The 23,304-nt window shown below is 33.4% G+C and overlaps 5 protein-coding genes across 5 annotated transcripts; 1 reads left to right on the top strand and 4 right to left on the bottom strand.

Moving 5' to 3' along the window:
• Positions 1 to 338: 338 nt before the first annotated feature.
• On the bottom strand, positions 339 to 3,096 carry TRIADDRAFT_63891 (expressed hypothetical protein; the record flags this gene model as incomplete). Its single annotated transcript, XM_002111585.1, has 14 exons — positions 339 to 361; positions 433 to 472; positions 569 to 638; positions 713 to 798; positions 909 to 995; positions 1,161 to 1,201; positions 1,344 to 1,406; positions 1,483 to 1,546; positions 1,643 to 1,729; positions 1,832 to 1,951; positions 2,248 to 2,304; positions 2,622 to 2,680; positions 2,768 to 2,878; positions 3,045 to 3,096. 14 exons carry the CDS (start codon positions 3,094 to 3,096, stop codon positions 339 to 341), a joined length of 960 nt encoding a protein of 319 aa, XP_002111621.1.
• Positions 3,097 to 4,568: 1,472 nt separating this feature from the next.
• TRIADDRAFT_55842 (uncharacterized protein) lies at positions 4,569 to 5,141 on the bottom strand (the record flags this gene model as incomplete). Its single annotated transcript, XM_002111584.1, has 1 exon — positions 4,569 to 5,141. One exon carries the CDS (start codon positions 5,139 to 5,141, stop codon positions 4,569 to 4,571), a length of 573 nt encoding a protein of 190 aa, XP_002111620.1.
• Positions 5,142 to 5,699: 558 nt separating this feature from the next.
• On the top strand, positions 5,700 to 11,716 carry TRIADDRAFT_63890 (uncharacterized protein; the record flags this gene model as incomplete). The annotated part of the gene is made up of 14 exons (XM_002112088.1): positions 5,700 to 5,892; positions 6,033 to 6,206; positions 7,561 to 7,754; positions 8,297 to 8,884; positions 8,998 to 9,168; positions 9,276 to 9,515; positions 9,609 to 9,815; positions 9,948 to 10,175; positions 10,243 to 10,364; positions 10,460 to 10,730; positions 10,802 to 11,038; positions 11,134 to 11,280; positions 11,398 to 11,509; positions 11,616 to 11,716. The coding sequence occupies 14 exons, from the start codon at positions 5,700 to 5,702 to the stop codon at positions 11,714 to 11,716; spliced, it is 2,985 nt and encodes a 994-aa protein (XP_002112124.1).
• Positions 11,717 to 12,153: 437 nt separating this feature from the next.
• Positions 12,154 to 14,656, bottom strand: TRIADDRAFT_63889 (expressed hypothetical protein). Its single transcript, XM_002111583.1, has 4 exons — positions 14,542 to 14,656; positions 12,910 to 13,050; positions 12,600 to 12,750; positions 12,154 to 12,434 (listed from the first exon to the last, which is right to left on the bottom strand). Exons 1-4 carry the CDS (start codon positions 14,546 to 14,548, stop codon positions 12,350 to 12,352), a joined length of 384 nt encoding a protein of 127 aa, XP_002111619.1. The 5' UTR covers positions 14,549 to 14,656; the 3' UTR covers positions 12,154 to 12,349.
• Positions 14,657 to 21,808: 7,152 nt separating this feature from the next.
• TRIADDRAFT_63888 (expressed hypothetical protein) lies at positions 21,809 to 22,919 on the bottom strand (the record flags this gene model as incomplete). The annotated part of the gene is made up of 4 exons (XM_002111582.1): positions 21,809 to 22,033; positions 22,170 to 22,320; positions 22,433 to 22,573; positions 22,913 to 22,919. 4 exons carry the CDS (start codon positions 22,917 to 22,919, stop codon positions 21,955 to 21,957), a joined length of 378 nt encoding a protein of 125 aa, XP_002111618.1. The 3' UTR covers positions 21,809 to 21,954.
• Positions 22,920 to 23,304: the final 385 nt, after the last annotated feature.

The raw sequence follows: 23,304 nt of genomic DNA, 5'->3' as shown, positions 1-23,304 counted from the left end.
CTCTTGTAAACTAAATGAATGAAGTTCAGGGTCATCCACTCCGAAAATGTTCTGTCTTATACTTTTCAACTTCGAAAAACATCTCTTATTTTTCTCTACTAAAAAGTAAATAAACACGATGAAAGCTAATATCGGCACTCTAGAATTTGTCATTGGAAGTCAAAGCTGTATCGAAATTCTTTATCGATTACGAAATGTATATTATCGATCATATTATCATTTATTTACGATATTACAGTTAAAGCAATCTCAGAAATTGTAGCTAAGAAGGAGGATGTATCGCCTTCACTTTCAAAGAATATGCGACATAGAACATGTCAGAATGACAGTTTGCCAAGTTAAACGTACTGCCATTTGTTTACTAAAAAAACGTAAAAAAATGCATATTTAAATTAACCATGATATTTACCTAATCAATCAAATTAACGTTACCTGACTGATCAATAGAAGCAGGGGATTGGCAACTCGGTTGCTATATTTTAAGAAGTGATGATATCAATATGATTGCATGATATGATAGTCTTTTAATCAATTTTAAACTAAAATACATTAAGTTGGAGAAACATACAGCATCGATTTCTTTCTGAGCTTCATCCGTCGATATCTTATGATTGTTGTTAGTAGTCGCTGTATTAGCCCTATGATGATAAAAAATACTATATTATATAATACTGATATAACTATATAGCTGCATATGCGATTATAATATTACCGATTCATTCCACCATCATCGCATGCGCCATTAACAAGATCGCGCCAATAATTGTGAGTTTCATGAATAACTCCCATTGCAAATTGCTAAAATTAACAACAAATCCAATACATTTGTATTCGCAGTATTTTCCACCATCATGTTGCTATCATATCAATTTTAGTTGGCTTTTACTTCAATAGACACATCAACTTACTTTATTTTTAGCTTCACCAGAAAAAGCAAATTGATTGGGTGGCTTGCCAGCCGGGATCTTATAATCACGGAACCAATTATGAGTTGCCTAAACAAACATTCCAAATTTCAGTGTTACTGAAAATGGGGCAGTTACTATATAAGTGTAGTAGTCGAATCCAATAAACCAAAATCGTACTAAAGTCCGTCTGAACTATGAGTTTATGTGTAATTGTAATAAGCCAACATTGCAATGATACAAATTACCGCGAACCTCGAGAAAGTTTGGCATATACTTTGGGATATCGTCAACATCTAATCATAGCAAAAGAATATATTAGATATTTCAACAATTTGAAGCACGTCTATCAAGAAAAATGATAACTCATTCTGAGACCACACTGCGTAGAAAGTCCGGGTACATTCATAAGCAAGAATTGATTGAGGCATTACAAACCATTGATTTTATCAGCAAGAGGATCGGTGACATCAATTGCGAGAATCTTCCAGTCGGTTTCACCTATATTCATTTCAAAAAATGAAGCATTACAATATTTTTTTACGATTGTTTATCCTTTTAAACGTATTGAGTATACCTTCATCGATCATGGCCATTACACCTAGGACTTTAACCTGTTTGATCTCTCCGCGCTTTCCCACCTATTTAAAATTTCAAATATTAGACGATGATAATTGACTCCGATATAGCCTCATATCGTAGACTGAATACTCACAATTCTCATGAAACATGCTCACCTTATAGCCGATTTCACAGACATCCAAGGGATCATTGTCACCTTTACAAGAGGTATTTGCATCAACATGATTTGGATCTTCCCATGTCTAACAAAATTGTTAGAGATTAATGAATAAAAAGTAACTGAGCTAAATTACGATCTCCTTTATAAAATATTGTAATAATAACAATTTGATCTTTATTAAGACCTGAGGGAACGCTCCATAATTCCACATATACCCATGATGTGGAAATATGTTGTGAACGAATCTTAATTTTCCTTTCTTAATGTCTTGCTTGATAGAATTCAGTTTATCTTTGGTGGCAATCTATCATCAGTACCATGTGATAATTGTTTAGTTTAGTTGGCATCATCATTTCGCTTATTATTATGAAATATAACACCACCAAACATATAGCACCCACTCAAGTACTAGCACTCTGCAGTGTAGAACAACCGTTATAACATCATGGCACATGCATAAAACACTTTAATTCAACGTCACTATTTTACGCATTTAGGATTGATATTGTCGGAAATGACTAGGAGACATCTGGATTACAATACTGAACGACTGATAACGTCCAATTTGATGATACCCATTGGAGAATGGTGATAGCCTACCTCCATCTTAGCATTGGTCCATCGTGGGATCTCCACCACCATATTTAGGATTGTTTTCTGTTAAATATCAAAGTCATGTTTAGACATTAGATTTATTGCTACTGATACAACATTACCATTCATTTATAACATATCTTTTATTCTACCCTACCGAATTTTTATGTATTAAAAGAATTAATTAAGAACAACATGTCAACAGTTGATTGTCACGATTGCTACGACTAGCTAAGCATCAACGATAACTCTTTGCTAAGGTAGGAAAGCAATATAATCCATTCTATCGTGAATTTTAATATGCCCAAGCACTGATTTATAATTTAACTCATAATCTATCGTGTAGCGACATGATACTGCCGTACCCAATCCCAACCTACCTCTTCATTTGCAAATAAAGGAATATCATGCCATGGAGAAATAGGCCCATCTTGATTTCCTAATCATACGTTTCGAAAAATAAAGAGGCAGATGAATTACAACTGTTCACATCCAAGGAATCATGTATAATAATAATAATACATACGAAAATAGACACGATAGCTAAAGTCGTATTCTTGACCAACTTGGACTGCTTGATAGTTTGCCATAGCCAATCGAGTGGAAAATGTGTAACAGGTAGAAGATAGTAAGCGACCTAATGAGGATAGAATACAAGAGTAAATATAGATTGGCAAGTATTCTTGACTACTGACAACATCAATTTTAATCATTTAAAATGAATTCCAACAAGCATAACTGTATCATCATGGATTCAAGTGAGAAATGAAGTTATTTTCACCATTAATCCTTTGCATTTTTACCTGTTTTCAAGCCGATAATGCGAGATGAAGAAACAAGGCGTCGGATGAACATTAATGCAAATGCGCGTGCGTCAATGTGGCTTTTCAATTTACTGCCTTTAATAAGCCACAGTAAAATTTCACCATGCCAACCTTAGCCATAGCCAGCGGAAAGTCTACAGCTCGGAGATTGGATTAGCGTAGCTAAATTATGGCAAATTACTGGCCGATATGATATTTCGATCCCTATTTGTCTATTAAAGATTCAAAACACTTGCCAATACACTCGAATCTGCTTAGACTATAGAGTCGATACGATTTTAGGGATCACTATTGCAGACTCAACACACCAGTTGATCCATCGTGTTGGGCTATTCTGCAAGTTGCAGGAAGGAACAATATGGCGTACCAACTTGTAGCAACAGCCGGCATTGCGGTCTAGAGTATGCAGTGGTTGTATTGTGATATACAGTAAACTGATGACAAAGCATCCCCTATCAGTTTGCCATTGCACGATCAAATAACAGAAATTTATTATGAATGGTATGGAAAGTCTGCACGGTAATCGTCGTCAATTCATGAGCTCAATTTACTGTATCGACGTCGTATCCTTCCAACTAGTGCATCTTGATAGTCCATGCTGGAGTGATCATCATCTCCTAGTACAGTAGTCAACAAGGCGGATATTGATTTTAAAATTCGAGTCCAATGGAATACACAATTTACTAATCTAACAGATCCATATCAAGACAGGCAATCGAATTACGACAACACTGAGTTCAAGATAATAACAAACTAAAACAAGTATGTCGTGATCAACAGTTTGTATTATACTAGAGCATTGCGCACAATAATCTATGTTGACCTAGTCATCATTTTAATAATATCGAAGCCTTTTAAATAGTCCATTCCATCCTGGTTCAATAAGAGAAATGATCCATTTGTATTTTCATACACAAACTGTCAATTGCCTTCTTTTGCCTTTAAAATAACTGATGCAATTGTTTATTCAGTACAAAAGCCATTTCAATACGGTAGCCGATCAAGTTTCTCTATGTCATTTCTATACATTAGCCTACAACAGTTTATGGCGCAGTATAAAATCGTGCAAGTATATTTACTAGGTGTTACGAAATGACATCTTCCTTAATTGATACAGTTTCTACACTATAAGCTCACTGCGACTCGAACTTATTCTGTTTAACTAACTATAGTAACCATGAATCTTGGTTGGTATCGTAATCGGTAAAGTAGTCCATGCAATCCATCAACCAAGCTATAACTTCTTGTTCTGCACGAAATGATATGCTCTCTCGTCTTTATCAAGTCATTCACTGCTTTACGACAGTGATTTTAGTCCAGTTGTAACGTTCAAATGCTGTCATCAGCAATCCCTTTAACACATCCAGAGCCTCTAGCCCAATTGATTGTCTTTCTATATCTCCCTTCAGTAAGTTATTTCCATCCAGCTATCCATCATTCTTTGATATGGATTCTAGCAGATCTATATCTCCCTTCAGTAAGTTATTCCCATACAGTATCCAACTATCTATCATTCCTTGATATGGATTCTAGCAGATCTATATCTCCCTTCAGTAAGTTATTCCCATCCAACTCTCCATCACTCATTGCCATAGATTCTAGCAGATCTATATCTCCCTTCAGTAAGTTATTCCCATCCAACTCTCCATTACTCCTTGCCATGGATTCCAGCAGATCTATATCTCCCTTCAGTAAGTTATTCCCATCCAACTCTCCATCACTCCTTGCCATAGATTCTAGCAGATCTATATCTTCCTTCAGTAAGTTATTCCCATCCAAGTATCCATCACTCCTTGATATGGATTCTAGCAGATCTATATCTCCCTTCAGTGATTTATTCCCATCCAACTCTCCATCACTCATTGCCATAGATTCTAGCAGATCTATATCTTCCTTCAGTAAGTTATTCCCATCCAAGTATCCATCACTCCTTGCCATGGATTCTAGCAGATCTATATCTCCCTTCAGTGAGTTATTCCCATCCAACTCTCCATCACTCCTTGCCATGAATTCTAGCAGATCTATATCTTCCTTCAGTAAGTTATTCCCATCCAACTCTCCATCACTCCTTGCCATGGATTCTAGCAGATCTATATCTCCCTTCAGTAAGTTATTTCCATACAGTATCCAACTCTCCATCACTCCTGGCCATGGATTCTAGCAGACCATCACCACTATTTATTGGCCATTTTGTATCATCACGGTCGACCTTAGTCACGTGAGTAGATTATGACCGGAAGGACATACATACTAGCAAATACCAGCTAGTAGCCATTGTAATACAGTATTTGACTGTTGTATTGACTACTGTTTGCGCAACATCGCGTTATTATGACACCCCCCCCCCTTCCCAACCCAAGGGCTCAACAACACCTTCACTTCTTCTATTGACTTTGTATTTCTATAGTAACGCTGTTAAAATACCGATGGGTATACGATATAAGGGAGCAAGGGCAATCTTCTTCTATTGACAATTCTCACCTATCGAGCCGAACGCAATTCTCCTCCTTCAACGTTTATTCTTGCTGTTAGCCTGCTAGCCATTACATATTTATCCACATCTTGTGGCCAGGCTATCGTTTCCTCGCTCACGAGCGATCTCCTAGTTGTTTATTGGATTGGTATTGATTGCAAATGGCTTGTAAAAGATTCTTGGCAAGCGTACTTTGTTGGATGGCGATTTTCGCTTGTTTCAACCTGGTACAATGCGATCAGCTAGAAAAGCAATGGAAATTTGATGCTAATAACAAACTAAATATCCATCTTGTCTCTCATACTCACAACGATGTTGGTTGGTTAAAAACACTTGATCAATACTACTACGGAGGTAGAGTAGATGGCTTTCTAATGGCCATTGCAATCAACAGCCAATGTTTTGTTTGACTTCATTTTGATTCATCAACTTAAGTAGTTCATTTTCATCCTGGTTATTGTCATAATTTGTTCTTCCATATCATCTTATTTCAGCCAAGGATAAAGTCGCTCATGCTGGTGTCCAGTATATCCTAGATACAGTCGTACAAGAATTGATGGCTGATCCATCCAAGAAATTCATTTATGTTGAAATTGCTTTCTTTACCAGATGGTGGCGTGAACAAGATAAGAAAACGCGTGAAAATGTCAAGATGTTGGTCAAACAAGGTATAGCGTGCATTTATCTGGTTCAAATTGAAGGCAGAGAGAGGACGACTTTACTGTAGTATATAAGATTGAATTTTCATCACTTGGATGTAGTAGTAGTAGTAGTACTGATTAAAATGTCAGATATTGTTTACTGTTGTGTATAAGATTGAATTTCCATCACTTGGATGCAGTAGTACTGATTAGAATGAACAGATATTGTTTACTGTAGTGTATAGGATCGAATTTTCATCAATGGGATACGGTAGTTCTGGTTACAACGGACAGATATCGTTTACTGTAGTGTATAAGATTGAATTTTCATCACTTAGATACAGCAGTACTGATTAGAATAGACAGATATTGTTTTATTGTAGTGTATAAGATTGAATTTTCATCACTTGGATGCAGTAGTACTGATTAGAATGGACAGATATTGTTTACTGTAGTGTATAGGATCGAATTTTCATCAACTGGATACGGTAGTTCTGGTTACAACGGACAGATATCGTTTACTGTAGTGTATAAGATTGAATTTTTATCACTTGGATGCAGTAGCAGTAGTAGTACTGATTAGAATGTCAGATATTGTTTACTGTTGTGTATAAGATTGAATTTCCATCACTTGGATGCAGTAGCAGCAGTAGTACTGATTAGAATGGACAGATATCGTTTACTGTAGTGTATAGGATCGAATTTTCATCAATTGGATACGGTAGTTCTGGTTACAACGGACAGATACCGCTTACTGTAGTGTATAAGATTAAATTTTCATCACTTTGATACAGTAGTACTGATTAGAATAGACAGATATTGTTTTATTGTAGTGTATAAGATTGAATTTTCATCACTTGGATGCAGTAGTACTGATTAGAATGGACAGATATTGTTTACTGTAGTGTATAAGATTGAATTTTCATCACTTGCATGCGGTAGCAGTAAAAGTACTGATTAGAATGTCAGATATAGTTTACTGTGGTATATAAGATTGAATTTTCATCACTTGGGTGCAGTAGCAGTAATAGTATTGATTAGAATGTCAGATATTGTTTACTGTAGTGTACAAGATTGAATTTTCATCACTTGGATGCAGTAGCAGTAGTAGTACTGGATACGGTAGTTCTGGTTACAACGGAAAGATATTGTTTACTGTAGTTTATAAGACTAAATTTTTCATCACTTACATACTGTAGTACTGGTTAGAACGCACAGATATTGTTTACTGTAGTGTAGAAGATTGAATTTCATCACTTGGATACAGTAGTACTGGTTAGAACGGATAGATAGATATTGTTTACTATCCAACTTATCACTGTTAGTTTGCGGTATAACTGTAGATGCAATCATCTAATATCGGAAATGATTGCATAATTAGGTCGTCTAGAATTTATCAATGGAGGCTGGTCCATGAATGATGAAGCTGCCACGCATTATAATGCAATCATTGATCAAATGACCCTAGGATTAAAATTTATTCGAGATACTTTTGGTGATGCTGCACGACCTACAATCGCTTGGCATATCGATCCTTTCGGCCATTCAGCTGCTCAGGCATCTTTATTTGCACAGGTAGATATACGTGTATGTAATAAAGAATATTGCAATTCGTCCATTTCTGTCTACATGATTGCTTTACGTGCATATGTTAACACATATATAATCTACATTATGTGGGGAAGAGCCATTCAAGATTGTAATGACTGCTCATGATTGAAAAGACGCTACTTATGTTACCCCTAGACATATGTATTGATTATGTTGTGATGCTATACATCGATAGAGAAAACACTATAAATAATTAGCATAAAGTTGGAAGCCTCTATAAATTACAACTTAATGTTATTGTTTACGTAGTTTATCACTCTATTGTAAATGTTAATCATGCTTTCCTACGGTATAGCAATTACTCGCTTTATATTATACCGGTAGGTATCGATCATGCTATCATCCTGTATGTATCGATACTATAAATATTATAAATAATTGTTAGCACCGAAATCGAAAAGCAAAGACCTCTATCTATATTGTACAAGCACACTTCAATTAATCTTCTACATAACCACTAATCTATTACTAATTTTCGGTTGATCAACCCATCCATCCTTTGGCAGATGGGATTTAATGCATTTTTCTTAGGTAGAATCGATCATGATGATAAAAGTGCAAGATTATCCAAAAAAGAAATGGAGATGATTTGGCGTGCAAGTCAAAGCTTGGGTAAAAAAACTCAATTATTTACCGGTGTCTTGTATAATCGGTATAGCCCACCCCCTGGATTCTGTTTCGATCAAGGTTGTAATGATCCACCAATACAGGATGATAAAAACCTAAGGGGATACAATGCTGATGAAAGAGTAAAGACTTTCATGGAATTAGTGATGATGCAAGCTTCCGGCTATCGAACCAACAACATCATGATAACGATGGGCAATGATTTTAACTATGAAAATGCGCGACATTGGTTCAAAAATCTTGACAAATTAATAAAACATGTCAAAAATACTCATAAGAACGTCAATATCTTCTATTCAACTCCTTCAGTATATCTCAAAGCTGTCCATGCTGCCAATCTAACATGGCAAGTTAAAACCGACGATTTTTTCCCATATTCTGATTGTAATCATTGCTATTGGACTGGATATTTTACCAGTAGACCAGGTTATAAAGGCTATGTTAGAGATTCTAACAGCATTCTACAGGTTTGCATACTTAATAAAGTAGATTAACAAAATAACATTGAATAAAGTCTTCAATTCATTTTAGATTAAGAATATTATACTAACAAAGTATGTTTTGCTTCCGTTATTTAAAGGTTTGCAAGCAACTAGAAGTCATATCAAAGTCGACGGGTAACTCATCATCTGAAGCACTTACTAGAGCTATGGGAGTAGCACAGCATCATGATTCTGTTACTGGTACTGCTAAACAATTGGTTGATTTTGACTATGCATCGAGATTAGCGGATGGTCGTAAGGAATGTAAAGTAAGCAAATCAGTCATATCGATCGAAGTGGGATTTTCACTTAATGTTTTTTTCTTCTTGGAAACTTGAAATTAAATGTTATTATTGCAAACTATTTTAAATTTTAGAACGTTATTAGTGATGCCATTGGCAACTTAGCCAAGAAATCAAGTTCTAACAAGGCTGCTACTTATGTCTATTGTGATTATCGCAATATCAGTATCTGCTCTATAACTCAAAAATCGAAATCATTTACGATTAATGTTTACAATCCTATAGCAAGATCTATGAGTAGTACTATCTATTTACCTATTTCGGCATCTCATGTAACTGTTATTGGACCTAACGGAAAGCCAATTCACGCCCAGGTTAACTGCAGACTTCTATATTAACTCGTTTCAGCAAGAGCATTTTCTATATTGCCAATGAATATCGCTTATCCTTGTTTTTAATCTTCAAAGGTTAATAAGAATATGCATTACAAATCACAAATGCAATATCCCGGACAAGCTCCATATACCTTGGTCTTCGAGGCAACTTTACCCGCTCTTGGCTATAGCGAATTTTACGTAAAAACTATCAAGTCTCCATCATTTTACAGTTCCGCCGAACTCGCGAAAACTATTAAGTTTGATCTGTCAAACAAAGATATTGTCATGGAGAATAAGGTAAATTCAAATTAATATCATAGCTTGTAATGATAACTGCACACATTTCTATACTTTTATTATCATTCTAACGATACTATCATGGAAAATAAAGCAAAATTAATTGACTATATCTTTGTTTTCATATATTAGTACCTAAAACTCACCTTCTCGAATGCCACCGGACGTTTAAAATCTATTACGACTAAAATTGGAAAACAATCAAAGACTATGGATGTCGATCAAGACTTTTTGTGGTATAACGCAAGTAAAGGCAACGACGAGAGTAGTCAAGCATCTGGCGCTTACATATTTCGACCTGCGGTAATGGACCCAATACCTATTGCATCCAGTGACAAAGTTGAAATAACCCAGATTACGGTAATAAGCTAGTTTTATAGGGTTTACAATCGTCTACTAGCTCATCAATGTTTTTGTCTATTATTAGAAAGGGTCAGTAATCCAAGAAGTGCATCAAAAATTTTCTCCATGGGTAACTCAGGTTGTCCGTTTACAAGAAAACTGGAAATTTGCCGAATTTGAATACACCGTTGGCTCTATCCCAATTGGGTATATCAAAAAGATCAATTGCTCTCGCTTACAAAATTTGATGATATTATCATATTAAAACACGCTTTTATCAATCTTACTCTATCTACGTGTAGGGACCGATTAGGTAAGGAGATTATCAGCAGATTCACAAGTCAAATCAAGAGTGCCGGATTGTATTATACCGACGCAAATGGAAGAGAAATGCAAAAGAGAAAACGAAACTATCGCCCTACTTGGAAATTAAGATCCACTGAGCCAGCCTCTCAAAATTATTATCCAGTTAATAGCAGAATGTACATAAAGGATAATTCTATGCAGTTGACTGTTTTGACGGACAGGTCACAGGGTGGCGCAAGTTTGAAAGATGGACAAATGGAATTAATGGTAAGTATGATCCAGCTAACTTTACAACCAATAGGTTTTTGATACTGAAAAAATCTTGCACTGTAATAAAGGTTCATAGAAGATTACTTTATGATGATGCACGTGGCGTAGGAGAGCCACTTAACGAAAAGGGTGTTACCGGTAAAGGTTTAATCATTCGAGGAGTTCACTATCTTACGTTGGCCCCACCATCAGACTCTGCTAAACTTCACCGAGAACAGGGAGAAGCGCTGCTATTAAGGCCTTATGTATCTTTCTCAAATTCCTATAGCAGTTTACAAAGCTGGATGAGCAATTCTAACGCTCAGGTAATTTATCCATTTTAGACGGTGCAATCATGGTAATAATAATCTAAATATCCGACTCCGTGGTGCTTGCTGAATTTTAATAACTATCAATTTAGATGTCAGCCATTACGAAAGGTTTACCCGAAAATGTCCACTTATTAACATTGCAAAGATTTGATAATAATATACTATTGCGGTTGGAACATCAATTTGCTGTTAAAGAAGACAGCAAATTGTCTAAGCCAGTTACTGTGTCATTAAAGGTCAGGCACATAAAAAATATTAATTGTAGTAAACATCTTTTATAATAAAATCAAGCCCAATACAAGAAGTGTGTGACATTCATAAGCTTAACTTAATTTTCTATCTTTCTTCAACAGAATTTGTTCAAATCTTTCAATATAACTAGTATTTCTGAAGTGACTCTGTCAGCTAATGCTGAAATAGGCCAAGTAAAACCGCTTCAATGGAAAACACATGACACAAGTTCAGGTTTGATTTACCATTAAACAATAAATCTTGCTAAAGTATAATTTATTGGTCTTCATGTTTGGTAGTTTATGAATTCTGAAATTCCATAAAATTTTATCTTACATAGATAAGCTAAATTTGGAAAAAGTGATAGCTGAAAATCTAAACATCGATCTAAAAGCTATGCAGATTCGAACTTTCAATGTCACCTTTACCCGCTATAACTAACAGAATACAGCTAAATCTGTTTTTTAACCTTATAAAAATTATTCAAGTATACCCTAGTTGGATATTAACTAAAGAAATTATCGTTCAATTTCTTATGTTTGCATATTTTGTCGCTTGACTTAAAATATTAATTGTACTAGTTTATCAATTCTTTAGTGAATTATACTAAGTCACAAAATTAAGATTTATGTTTTTTCATAAAATGTTCTTTGTACTACTACTACTATCCTTTTAAACTAATATCAATTATTGATAAAACCTAAGTTTATTACTAGTATTCATGAAATACTCATGACATGAAAACTGATATGATTCACTTTAGTCACCGATATTAAATCTATTTTTATCAGGTAAAATAGGTCTAGTTAAATTTTGTGGAGTATTTCCTAATAATATAATCAAAAGAGCACAGGCAATATTTGTTACTACAATAGGATACATTTCAATTGCTTTATTTCAAGAGTTGCTAAAAGTTTCCAAAAGCTAATCTTTTAGTTACGTCTACAGCAATTACTAGCTACACCAAAAATGTAGCAGGTAACATAGCATCGACGATAAGACATTACAACTAACACCAATAAGTACGAATCACTACACAATAAGTATAAATAATCAATGATACTACAGCTACGTTTAGGAAGCTGAAGCAGCATTGGAATTAGCTGAATCAGCGTAGATCTTCCATACACCGTTGTCTTTGTAGTATAAAGCAAGACCCCTGGGAAGATATATTAATAAGAACAGATTAGGTTTCATATCTACCCATTGCATTCAAAATGCTATCAAGTAGCATAAATACGATATACTGTCTGACTGTTGATGTTGGACGATAAAAATTTTCAATATTGGCATCTCTACTTGTATATTGTTCTAGAATACTTACTTTCCGTTATCAAAGACAGATCCATCAGCCTTGTATAAGGTGTTGTTATAGATTACGTAGGCGTTGTTGCCTCCACCTCCAACTTCAAGGACATCTGTTTCCGATTTTCCAATACCGAGAGCAGCTAAGCCAGCGAAATACTCTTTGATTGCTAATAAATAATGAAATAATTATCATCGTATACCGCACAGTCACTGATTTAATAAGATCAATTGATGTCTCAAATATCTCCAATCATTGAATAACTACAGATAATGTTTAGTTAGTATTAACACATTCGTCGATAAATCTAATTCATTATGGAACTCACCAGCCTTGCCAGAGATCATTGGGCTACCAGGTGCTAAGATTTTAGCATCGTCAGTATAGCAACCAACGACTGCATCAACGTCACCTTTATTAATGGCCTCGTTGCATTTCTTTTCAGCGGCTTTGATTTCTTCTTGAAGCGCTAAATTGGAAAGAAGAATAATGTATTAATTTCTATAAAATATCATTCCACCATTACAATGACTAACTAGACACGTCCACAATCGATGTGATCACGACTAGATTCAATTAAAATAATAGCAATCTTAATAAATGACATCAGGCCAGACATTTTCTACGTATCCAGTAGGTAAAGATTGACAATAATATAGAATAGTTTCAATAGATTACAATTAACTGCACTATAGGACAACTCCATCTCCATTAACTATGGTTTCTCATTCTGCTCTATAGTGCTTAAAATAATTATACTATCAATAGTTTGTCTCAGCTAACTATTTAAACAATTCACTTTGATTCATCGAGAACTTTGACCTCTAACAATAAACGATTCATGTAGGTTCATGATAGTAACCTCCAGGGACTGATGAAATATTTATATTGCAACCTTTTAACATTTAATAATATCGTCTGATTAATATGAACGTCATGCAAGTAATTTATCTACGCTCTCGATAGTCAATTAGCTTAGATTTAATTAACGCAGCATGATTTTAAAATTATGACGTCTTAATAAATGACATTTTATCTATTAACATTAGGTGGTAAAATAAGACCATAGAATAACCCTTCTATCCACGTGGATTACGATCGAAGTATGCATAAGAAAAATTTTTTTACTATGAATGGCCTAGACGCTCAATTTTCTATTACTTTATGAGGTATATAAATTGAAATAATTATTATACCACGGCTTATCTTTTAGTGTTAACCTTAACCTTGATCGAACTCTACCGCGTAAAAACTTCTGTCTTACAAAAATTCTAAGCTTAGACTATTATAGATGTAGCAATTTCATACATCTTTAATACCGGCATCTATAATTTCACTTTTTATCATTAATGCTGACATTCTATTCTATTGACATTCATATGTCAGATACTATTGTATGATAGTTACGTAGAATAAGCTAAAATATAGAGTGCAATCAATATTCTAATAATTCCATCAGTTAGCAGCATATAGAATATGTTACATATCCTTTCCACTAAGACAATCCAAGACTATTACAAATAGGATATTGTACATGTTTAGGACTGAGATGAAATTTACTTGACTCTAGCTTCTATGTGTCAATAAAAACTAATAATGATTACAGGATGTACAACTTAAAATTGATGGATATTTCTAAATTATCGCTACTAAAATAATAAAAATAGGTTCGATTGATCACCAAAAATGCAATCCATTCAGCATTCAACAGGTAGGATAAATTAATCTAAGTCAGCGAATAAATAATTTATCCCTATTTTAATTATCTTACTTTTCGCTGTGTAATAAAGTCATGGTAAAATAAGATATCGTCATAAGTATATATATATCATTACTTTATTGGAAAAACTGGAAGCTTAAGCCGATTTTAAGGATATCCCAAAACAAGAACCTGACGATTTAAAATGGCTTATCATGGCTAAACAGCACTCCTAATCTATAATAAAAATTCATGACTTACCAGACATGACTTTCTTGTATTCGAAATCAATTAGCAATAGTGTTCGGAAAAATGGATAAACAACTTAGGGGAAAGTTGTAGGAAACTATTGAACTGGGAGAGATTGGAGGAGAAGTGATTTTTCCAATAGTTGTAGGTCTTATATAGCCTTGAGCCGGCATCATGTTGACGCCTTACGCTAATTTTTATTCTATTGCTCCGTATTGTTCCAGGAAGAACCAATTACGCATATACCATTCCAATAGTGTCTGAAGAGGGCGGAGTAAACTAGTTATGGCTAACAATTATTGTCCGATTATTGACATATCGATTTAAAAGGCAATTATTTACGCTATAGTTACTTTCTTTTGCAATCTTTAAGGAACTTTTTAAGCTTAGACGATATTATTTCATCATGAGCTTACACCTATTGTCCCTTATTGAGTTAGTCTGCAGGACAGTACAAAAAAATGAGGAGTGGACTTCTATTTCCATCGTTAGCATTTAGATTATGTCGCCCTCTTTTACTTGTATTAGACTTTATTCACATTGTTGATAGTCTAACCCTTGAAAAGTAGAAATAAAGTTCTACTACGATGATAGCAAGGTGAAGTGGCGTCTTTGATATCTAACAGTACTTATAAATAACTTGTTCTTGATCTAGAGAAGTAGATATGAATGGCATTCGATCTTTTCAATGGATTAAGGTTAACTAAACAGTTTAAGTCTTCATGGCATCTCATGAAAGTAATTTATTGGTCTGCTTATTCTTTTCAATATAGAAAGACTTTGATGCTAGTATAACGTAGCCAAAATTTAGCTTTCTGTTGCTATACTAGTATATTGCTAAATTACTATTACAATAAGGAATCTCATCTATCGATACAACAGACTAAATAAATAACCAGTAATCCTCTTACACCATAGATATGCATAGAATCATGTACAAAACGGCAATCACAATCCCTATTGCCAATCTATATATTTTATCCTTTTTTTCATGGATCATCCTACATTCTACTTTTATCAAGTGTATCAAACCCATGGCAATCATGTCCAGACTGAATTAAGATAGCGACATACTTCAAATTGAAGAGAGACTAATGTAATCAATCATGACTAAATCAGTCGACAAGTTGGATTCTATCTATCCGCGATAGAGCAATAATTGATATTTTCTAGTCTCCAAATTATTCATATACCATTGAAAACTTAATTATTGTGAATAGCTTTTTAAGCTTGTAAGCTGTCATGATTGGTTCCCTAAATATATTAATAATTTAGATAGAATAAAAGAATAACAATGATCATTTTAATTATATTGCTATTTTTTAAAAGTGATGGGGATTTAAAACTGTCCTTTCCAACAATGAGAAAGTTCTTTGTTTATTTAATTTAATTAGAGTTATGTAAAAGCTTTAAATTTAAATACGAATATAATACCGTACGATCTCGTGAAGAAAGAACCGATATTAAATATTAAATCAATAATGCTTAAGATCTGCTACCAATAATTTGTCTGCTTGACTTAGTTACGCAGATAATCACTTCCTCCCTTACCAATTATAAGTTGAGATCTGCCTACTTCCATCATTCTCTTGATATCAACTGCAAAGCAATAAACTAACCTGTTAGGTCTAGACGTAATCATCGAATTGGAATTGAATCAATTTCTTCTAATTTATATAAAATTAGGAATAGCACGATAGCAACTATAGCTCGAAAACTGAATTGATAGCCAGAAATAGCCTAATTATGATAACATGGAACATAATCAATCTTCACCTGCCGATAATCGCTTTAATTTTAAAGCAGTTACGTTATCTCCTATCGATATTTTAGTTTTAATTAATAAAATTTTATCTAGAGCTCTATTAATTATCATCGATGCAACAACAGATTTTTAGTGATGAATGTTTTACATTAATAACTGCTTTATCTGCAATATCCTATTACAATTAAGCTAAAATGACGATTACTCGAATTTATAGATTAAATAATTTACAATACGACAAAAAATTTCAGGTTCTGATGCTCTCGATTAATTAATGCTTGATCAACAAAATTGTGTTATAACTTAGCTAGATCATGATGACTACCCTGATTGATTAGTTATCAATACATCAAGAGAATTCTGTTAAGGCTATTTTATATTAATTCTTGCTTCTTCTACTGCATCATTTTACTGTGTAACTAAGCCACCATAATATTACTCGGGCTTATTAGTTCCTAATGCGATAGTAGATTTCAATCATAGATACATTCGTCAATGCTTGATCTACAGTACCAGTATCATATTATAGCCAAGCTAAAATGATAACTGCTTAATCAGCTACCTAGATAATATAAATCAAGTACAAAATTTTCAAATCTAATCGATTGCAAATAAGATTAAATAGGAGGTGGAAATGTGATCAAGGTCCGTTATCGTCTACCATCATTGTCATTCTAGAAGAATTTTATAGGACATTCCTAAGATATCCCAAGGGTAATTTAAGAGAGGAAAACTTTAAAGTTTTCCGTTATCGAAATCAAGTCTATTAAACAATGACGATGAGGTAAAATCACAAGCGAGAATGCAGTCAAAGTTCGCTACGATCTTTGCTATAGTAAAAAAGATATTAGCGGAACATTCTTGATCTATTTCTGAGGCTATTTCGAAAGAGAAAACGTGTTTTTATGATTTAAAAAAAAGATTTTAAAACATACTGTACAAAGTAGCTGATAGCTATATTAGAAAAATGATTCGCTATCATCTACAGGGAAAGTAAAATAAGGTAAATAGAATTTAAAGTCTTTAAAGCTTGTAAACCAATCAGGACGATAGTTCTATGCTATTATCAGCTTATTTACTTCATTGTAATACATGTTCATCGATGTTTTATTTTAAATAAACTGTTGATGCCTTCGAGCATTTAATAGCTACTTACATTCCATTTAATTAAGAAAATTACTCTAGTTGTCAAGGATTTTGTTCCAATATCTTACTTCGCTATTATATCACTTTGAACTTATTATTTTAATTGTATAATATCCTTTTCAACATAGGAACGTATTATGTAAGTATTATCTATAGGTCAAGGTAAAAATAGACAATTTGATCCAAAGGAGACAAGTAGCATTGATAGGCCACGGATAAATCGTTTATTTCATGACTTATTCTTATGATTTATTAGCTATAGAAATGAGGCAAAATCAAAGTGCACCCGGCGTGCAACAGTAAAAATTTAGCTTTGACAGTAATAAAATATTTCTTACATTGACAACTAGAGGTAGTCTATGATTATCTATGAGAAATCTAGAGCTTAATAACCTATCATAAGACGAGTGGCATCGATGGTTCATAATTAAATCGTATCATTTCATGATCAATACTCGCACTTAATGGTTAATCAGCCGTGCAAAGCATTAAACCATGTTGATGACAATACAAGCATTAATTGTAGGTTGAGATAAAAGTAAGCTATTAATCCATAAGACAAGTAGTATCGGCTACTCATGATTACATACAATAACTCGTTTGATGATTGATCATCTAGGACCTATACTAATCGGGTAAAGCTTTAATATTTATATGTGGAATAACATCGATTTAACTTGATTTATAACCATCCGATGCTAATCTCATTCTTAGATTATAAATAAAAGATCATGAAATACAATGTCCCTACATGTTACTAATATACAATAAGTGTTGTTAACCGCAATCATCTGCTAATTATTTCTATATAGCCTGTATAGATTGCATAAACGACAAGAATAGTAATGGAAGTAGTCATATTCTTATTTATACGATATTCCTCGATTAATAGTTCAAGTTAGATCAAAGATACATTTTAAATTGAGTGCTGACTTTAAATATAAATGTGAGTATGATGAAAATCAAGAGATAGAGCTAGATCTCTCATATTAAGCCTTTAATAACAATAATAAATAAACTAGTCTCAATCCATGATATTTTGTAGCAAAGTACTATAGTAAAATGATCATACGTCGAAAATCAACATCGTATGAATAACATTATTAATATTAAGTAGGACTATTTAAAATGCTTTTATTCAGAGGAAATATAGGAATTTCTGAATAGCTAAGTCAGAAATTTTTCTATCAACAGATACAAGAAATATCATTCTATACTATAGCCAAGAAAGTATATTACCCATGAAGCAAGTGACTAAATATTGAACGTAGATGCCCAATATCGACGCTGAGTAGCATACTCAACGGATAGACATCCTACCGTAACAGGATCGAAAACTAAAGTCAATGACTTCATAATCCATTCGTTAATTTAAAACTTATCTACAATCGTCTAGTCGTGATGAAAATTTTTTCTACCGATAATTAACCAATTCAGCGATAAAATTAAGATAGTAACACAATTTCGATTCTAACAGCACTGCTTAAAATGCAATTTTATTTTTACGCTTATGCATCAGTTCTTATCGTTCAATAACAAATGACATTATTTCATTTTCATTGATTCTATTCTCAAAGTTCAGCGATAGTGATGGTAGGATAATAGCGAAATGAAAAGGTACAACGATAACTTGATCAATAGTTGCTTCAAAGCGAGCAAAAGCTTTGTTCCTAGTTTGATAATCAACCCACTAGCAATAGCAGCAATCTAGATGAGAATAATACTTGACGATGATATTATTTGATGATAGCATAGCCTACGGGCATCCAATTGCTATAACTGTTCTATTTAAATGGCCATTAATTAAAACAAATACTATATTCTAAATAGAAAACGTAGTCGATTACAGTTGAATTAGTTACTTTTGGACTATATTAAAGTCGCGATACACTTTATCATGACTCAAGTCTCCTGATCTTCTAAATCAGAGTCTAATTGTTTTGCAGGGATTGTTTATTTCTTGAGAAAAATAGTTGAAGGTCATTTTCCTATAATTCTGATCATGGATTTTAATCCATGATCAGATCAGATAAAATAAGTATCCGAAGCTCTATGTTCATCTCTCATATCTTCGAGATTACTAACCTTCCTTACGGCAGAAATTGCTCGATCGAAAAGGAACTGCACTCTTTCATTAATAGTGATTGAATCAACACCCTTTTTATAGTAATAATCGCTACTTTACGCCTAGTATCTTAGTAAAGCAATTGGACATGAATAAATATTGTAGTGAAGATCGCTATAGAACTTGTTTTGTAATTAGTCGATAACCATTTGATTCATGTTTCTATCTCATAATGGCTACTTTACGTGTAATCCAAGCAGAGTAATCCGAGTTGAAGTAGACTCATCCATTAATACTGTTCGGATCATCACCTTTTAATAGTTACAAAAAATATCTTAACAAAGTACTTCGACTTGAATAAATATCGTAATGAAGGTAGCTTATGGCTGGATAACTTGCTTTTGTAATTGATCGATAGTCATCCGATCTATGTTTTTATCTAATAATGGCTACTTTAGGCCTAGTATCTTAGCAAGGTAATTCGAGTTAAATTGGACTCTTCCATCAATACTGATCAGATCAACAACTTTTTACAGCAATAATGACTACTGCACGCTTAGTATCTTAGTAAAATAATTCGACTTGAACAACCATCGTCACTACGATGGTTTATCACTAGATTAGTTGTTTTATCATTGATCGATAACAATTTTATCTATGTTTCCGACTATACCCTGTATAGGTAATATCATTAAGACAATGTTATTTGAGTTACACGAATTGATGTTGACATACTCCACTAGAAATAGTAGTAATTTTTGTGAAATTGCTGGCTATTAATCTAGTCGGAATAGCAGGGTGAGTTAACTACAGCCTAGTTATAGGGGATTGTTAGTATTTGAAGTGTATAATAGACAAGATGATGAGAAGAGCATGTCGGGCTGTAAACTACAATCTTAGTGAGTTTAACTCAAATATTATCTTTTAGCATGCTAAAACAACATCAAAGGTATTCGCCAGTATTTTAAAGTGCACAGCAGATAAGATGATGAGAAGAGCATGTTGGGCTATAGACTGCAATCTTAGTGAGTTTTGACTCAAGTATTATCTTTTAGCACGCTAATACAACATCAAATGTATTTCATGATTCAGGAATGGCTGCTACATATCAGATATAGTATCGGGAATCGAATTTCTGCGACTATATTAGTAAACTATCCCAGTATGGCATATAAATTAATACGCTGCGATCCTACTTAAGGCAGGGAAATAATTCTATTTCGCATTCGTATATTTTACTATAATTGTGGCCATGCGTTACAACGTTTATTTAAAACGGATATTTAAATTGATAGACTGGTAATAGCCTTTAAATAAATTGATCACCTGTCAGGACTAAGAAAAAGAATTTTAAAATTAAATCGATCGATCTGGTCCACCGATAGATTCTGAAACAAATTAGATCAATCATTAAGTTTACATATACCGCAGTACACTATGCATTAATCATATCATCAATTTTCGGATTTTAGAAGAGGTCAAGGACTAGGGAACAGTAATATCTCGTAGACATAAGCTCTGTAACATTATATTAAGTTCGAATATAAAATAGATTAAACTTGGACTTACAGATCTATAATTAGTAAAGATTTATAATTGTATAGTATCGATTCAATACCACTTCTCTAATTATCAGACATCGACCGAACGTCTGACAAGTTTTTAAATATAGAACACGATTGATTTATAGTTCAAGACTGTAATTTCTCTATCGTAATTTGTAGAGCTGTTAAGCAAAAATTTCATCATTTATTCAACTTTAAATTTTACTATGGGAAACCCATTCCATGAAATATAAAATGCATAGACAAATTGCCTTAATTTTTTTTTTATTTTTGATCACTCTTCACATTGACTGACAATTCAAAACACACACTTGATGATGCTCTAAAAATTGGAATATCTTCTATACTAAGCCAAAGTGAGTATCAAAATCATTAATTTGCAATAAACAATATCACATTTTGCTAGCTATCATTACTTTAAAGAGGCTGAAACAGAGCTAGAATCTTCATAGCTCTTGTTGTAATTCAAATCTTGATATACGGTACTATTGATCTAACGCGATCGATAGCTAATAGCAGTCATTGAGAAAATTAATGCGTTATCTGATTATATCTTGCCTCATTCTGTGTATCACTTCCATTTGTAATACAAGCTACACTAATTTTACCAGAGTATCGTGATCATTAAATATCTGCAAACTAGTATAGAATAAAGTAAGTTAGAATTGGACTACTGTCATTCTAAACCAATTGCTAATGAAATATAAAATTACCCGTAATAGTACATCACACAGCAACATCATACATACATATTTTTAGAAATATGCATTTCGATGCTTAATATCTCAATCATGAAAGGCATACGATAATAGTAATAGCTACTTAATTGGTCATGTTTGTTGGTTATTTTTCAACATGACCAAGTTACACCTATGTAATGGTGTTTATTGCTTATTAGAGTTGGCAACATCGAGGAAGATCTTCCATGTGCCATCACTGTCCTTGCTATACAAGACAACACCCCTGCAATGAAAATAAAAGCATGATAATAATATGAATAGTGGATTAATGATCCATGTTGTTAGATTAGAAAAGATTTATAAATTAGGAAAACTAGAATCATATCCTGTGAAAGATACCATCAACTCTTGATACGTACTTTCCTTCTTCGAAAAGTGATCCATCCTCCTTGTACAGTTTGCTGCTATAACGCAAGAAACCATGAGTGCCTTCACCGCCACATTCTTCAGTTACAAATTCACTTTTAGCAATACCCAATGCAGCTAAAGAAGCAAAGTATTCCTTAATAGCTGAAAAATATAAAGGCATACCGTTTAGTTTTAAGCCAACAATTTGTCGCAGAGGATAGAATCGCATAGTTCAGTGATAGGAGCAAAAGAGTGATCGAAAAATAATATTTACCCTCTTTTCCAGAGATTGTTTCTGCACCTGGAGGTAATACACGTGCATCATCAGTGTAGTGGTTGACGATGGCATCTAGGTCAGTGCCATTGATGGCAGCTTCATAAGATTCCTCAGCAGCAATGATTGCAGTCTTGATATCTAGTAATTAATAAAAATTCCTATTTAAAAAATGGCTTCAAAAATCGACTTTAACGTTCTTCATTTTCAGCTATGTTGAGCTACACCCATTAACTAGCTGCAGTTATTTTTAATTTAATTTTATGCTATCGTAGATAATAACATCAGCTGGTTAAAAAAAACTGCTAATAACATCAGTTGGTTAAAAAAAACTACTAATAACATCAGCTGACTTTAAAAAAACTGCTTTTAAAATGGATTGTTGATGCTACTATTCATAATTCTGACATCAACTTCTTTCTAATGATTGCTGTAACTAGTATAACTGTATTAATTTTCAAGGGAATTTTTTTCAATTACCTGCCATTTTTGATCGGGTGGTTTCTGTATTGCTCGGATATGACAAAAAGTGAGAAATAATTTTAACAGATGTTGCAATTAAATACAACTAGTTGCGTGAGTACAAGTAAATAAATGGAATTTTTAAACCATTGAAAATTTTGAATTATATTATAATTTTAACAATGAATCATTGACGGCCAATAATGCAATTCTATGTGGAAAGCAATCGAAATGATTAAATAATCGATAAGATTGCTCATGATACTTAACTACCCAGGACATAAATAAATTGCTCTCTCGATTTTAGCCCGATCTTATTCACTAGACAAATAAAATTCGTCCTTACTTTCCATTGCTAATCAAAGATTGACATTTTGAGATTGAGAAATAAACAACAATCTATCTATCTT

This window comes from Trichoplax adhaerens, genomic scaffold (genome assembly GCF_000150275.1).
Source record: "Trichoplax adhaerens TRIADscaffold_4 genomic scaffold, whole genome shotgun sequence".
In the NCBI taxonomy this organism is placed as follows: Eukaryota; Metazoa; Placozoa; class Uniplacotomia; order Trichoplacea; family Trichoplacidae; genus Trichoplax; species Trichoplax adhaerens.
Note: the sequence above shows the minus strand (reverse complement) of the source record. Positions and strands in the feature narration are given on the sequence as shown.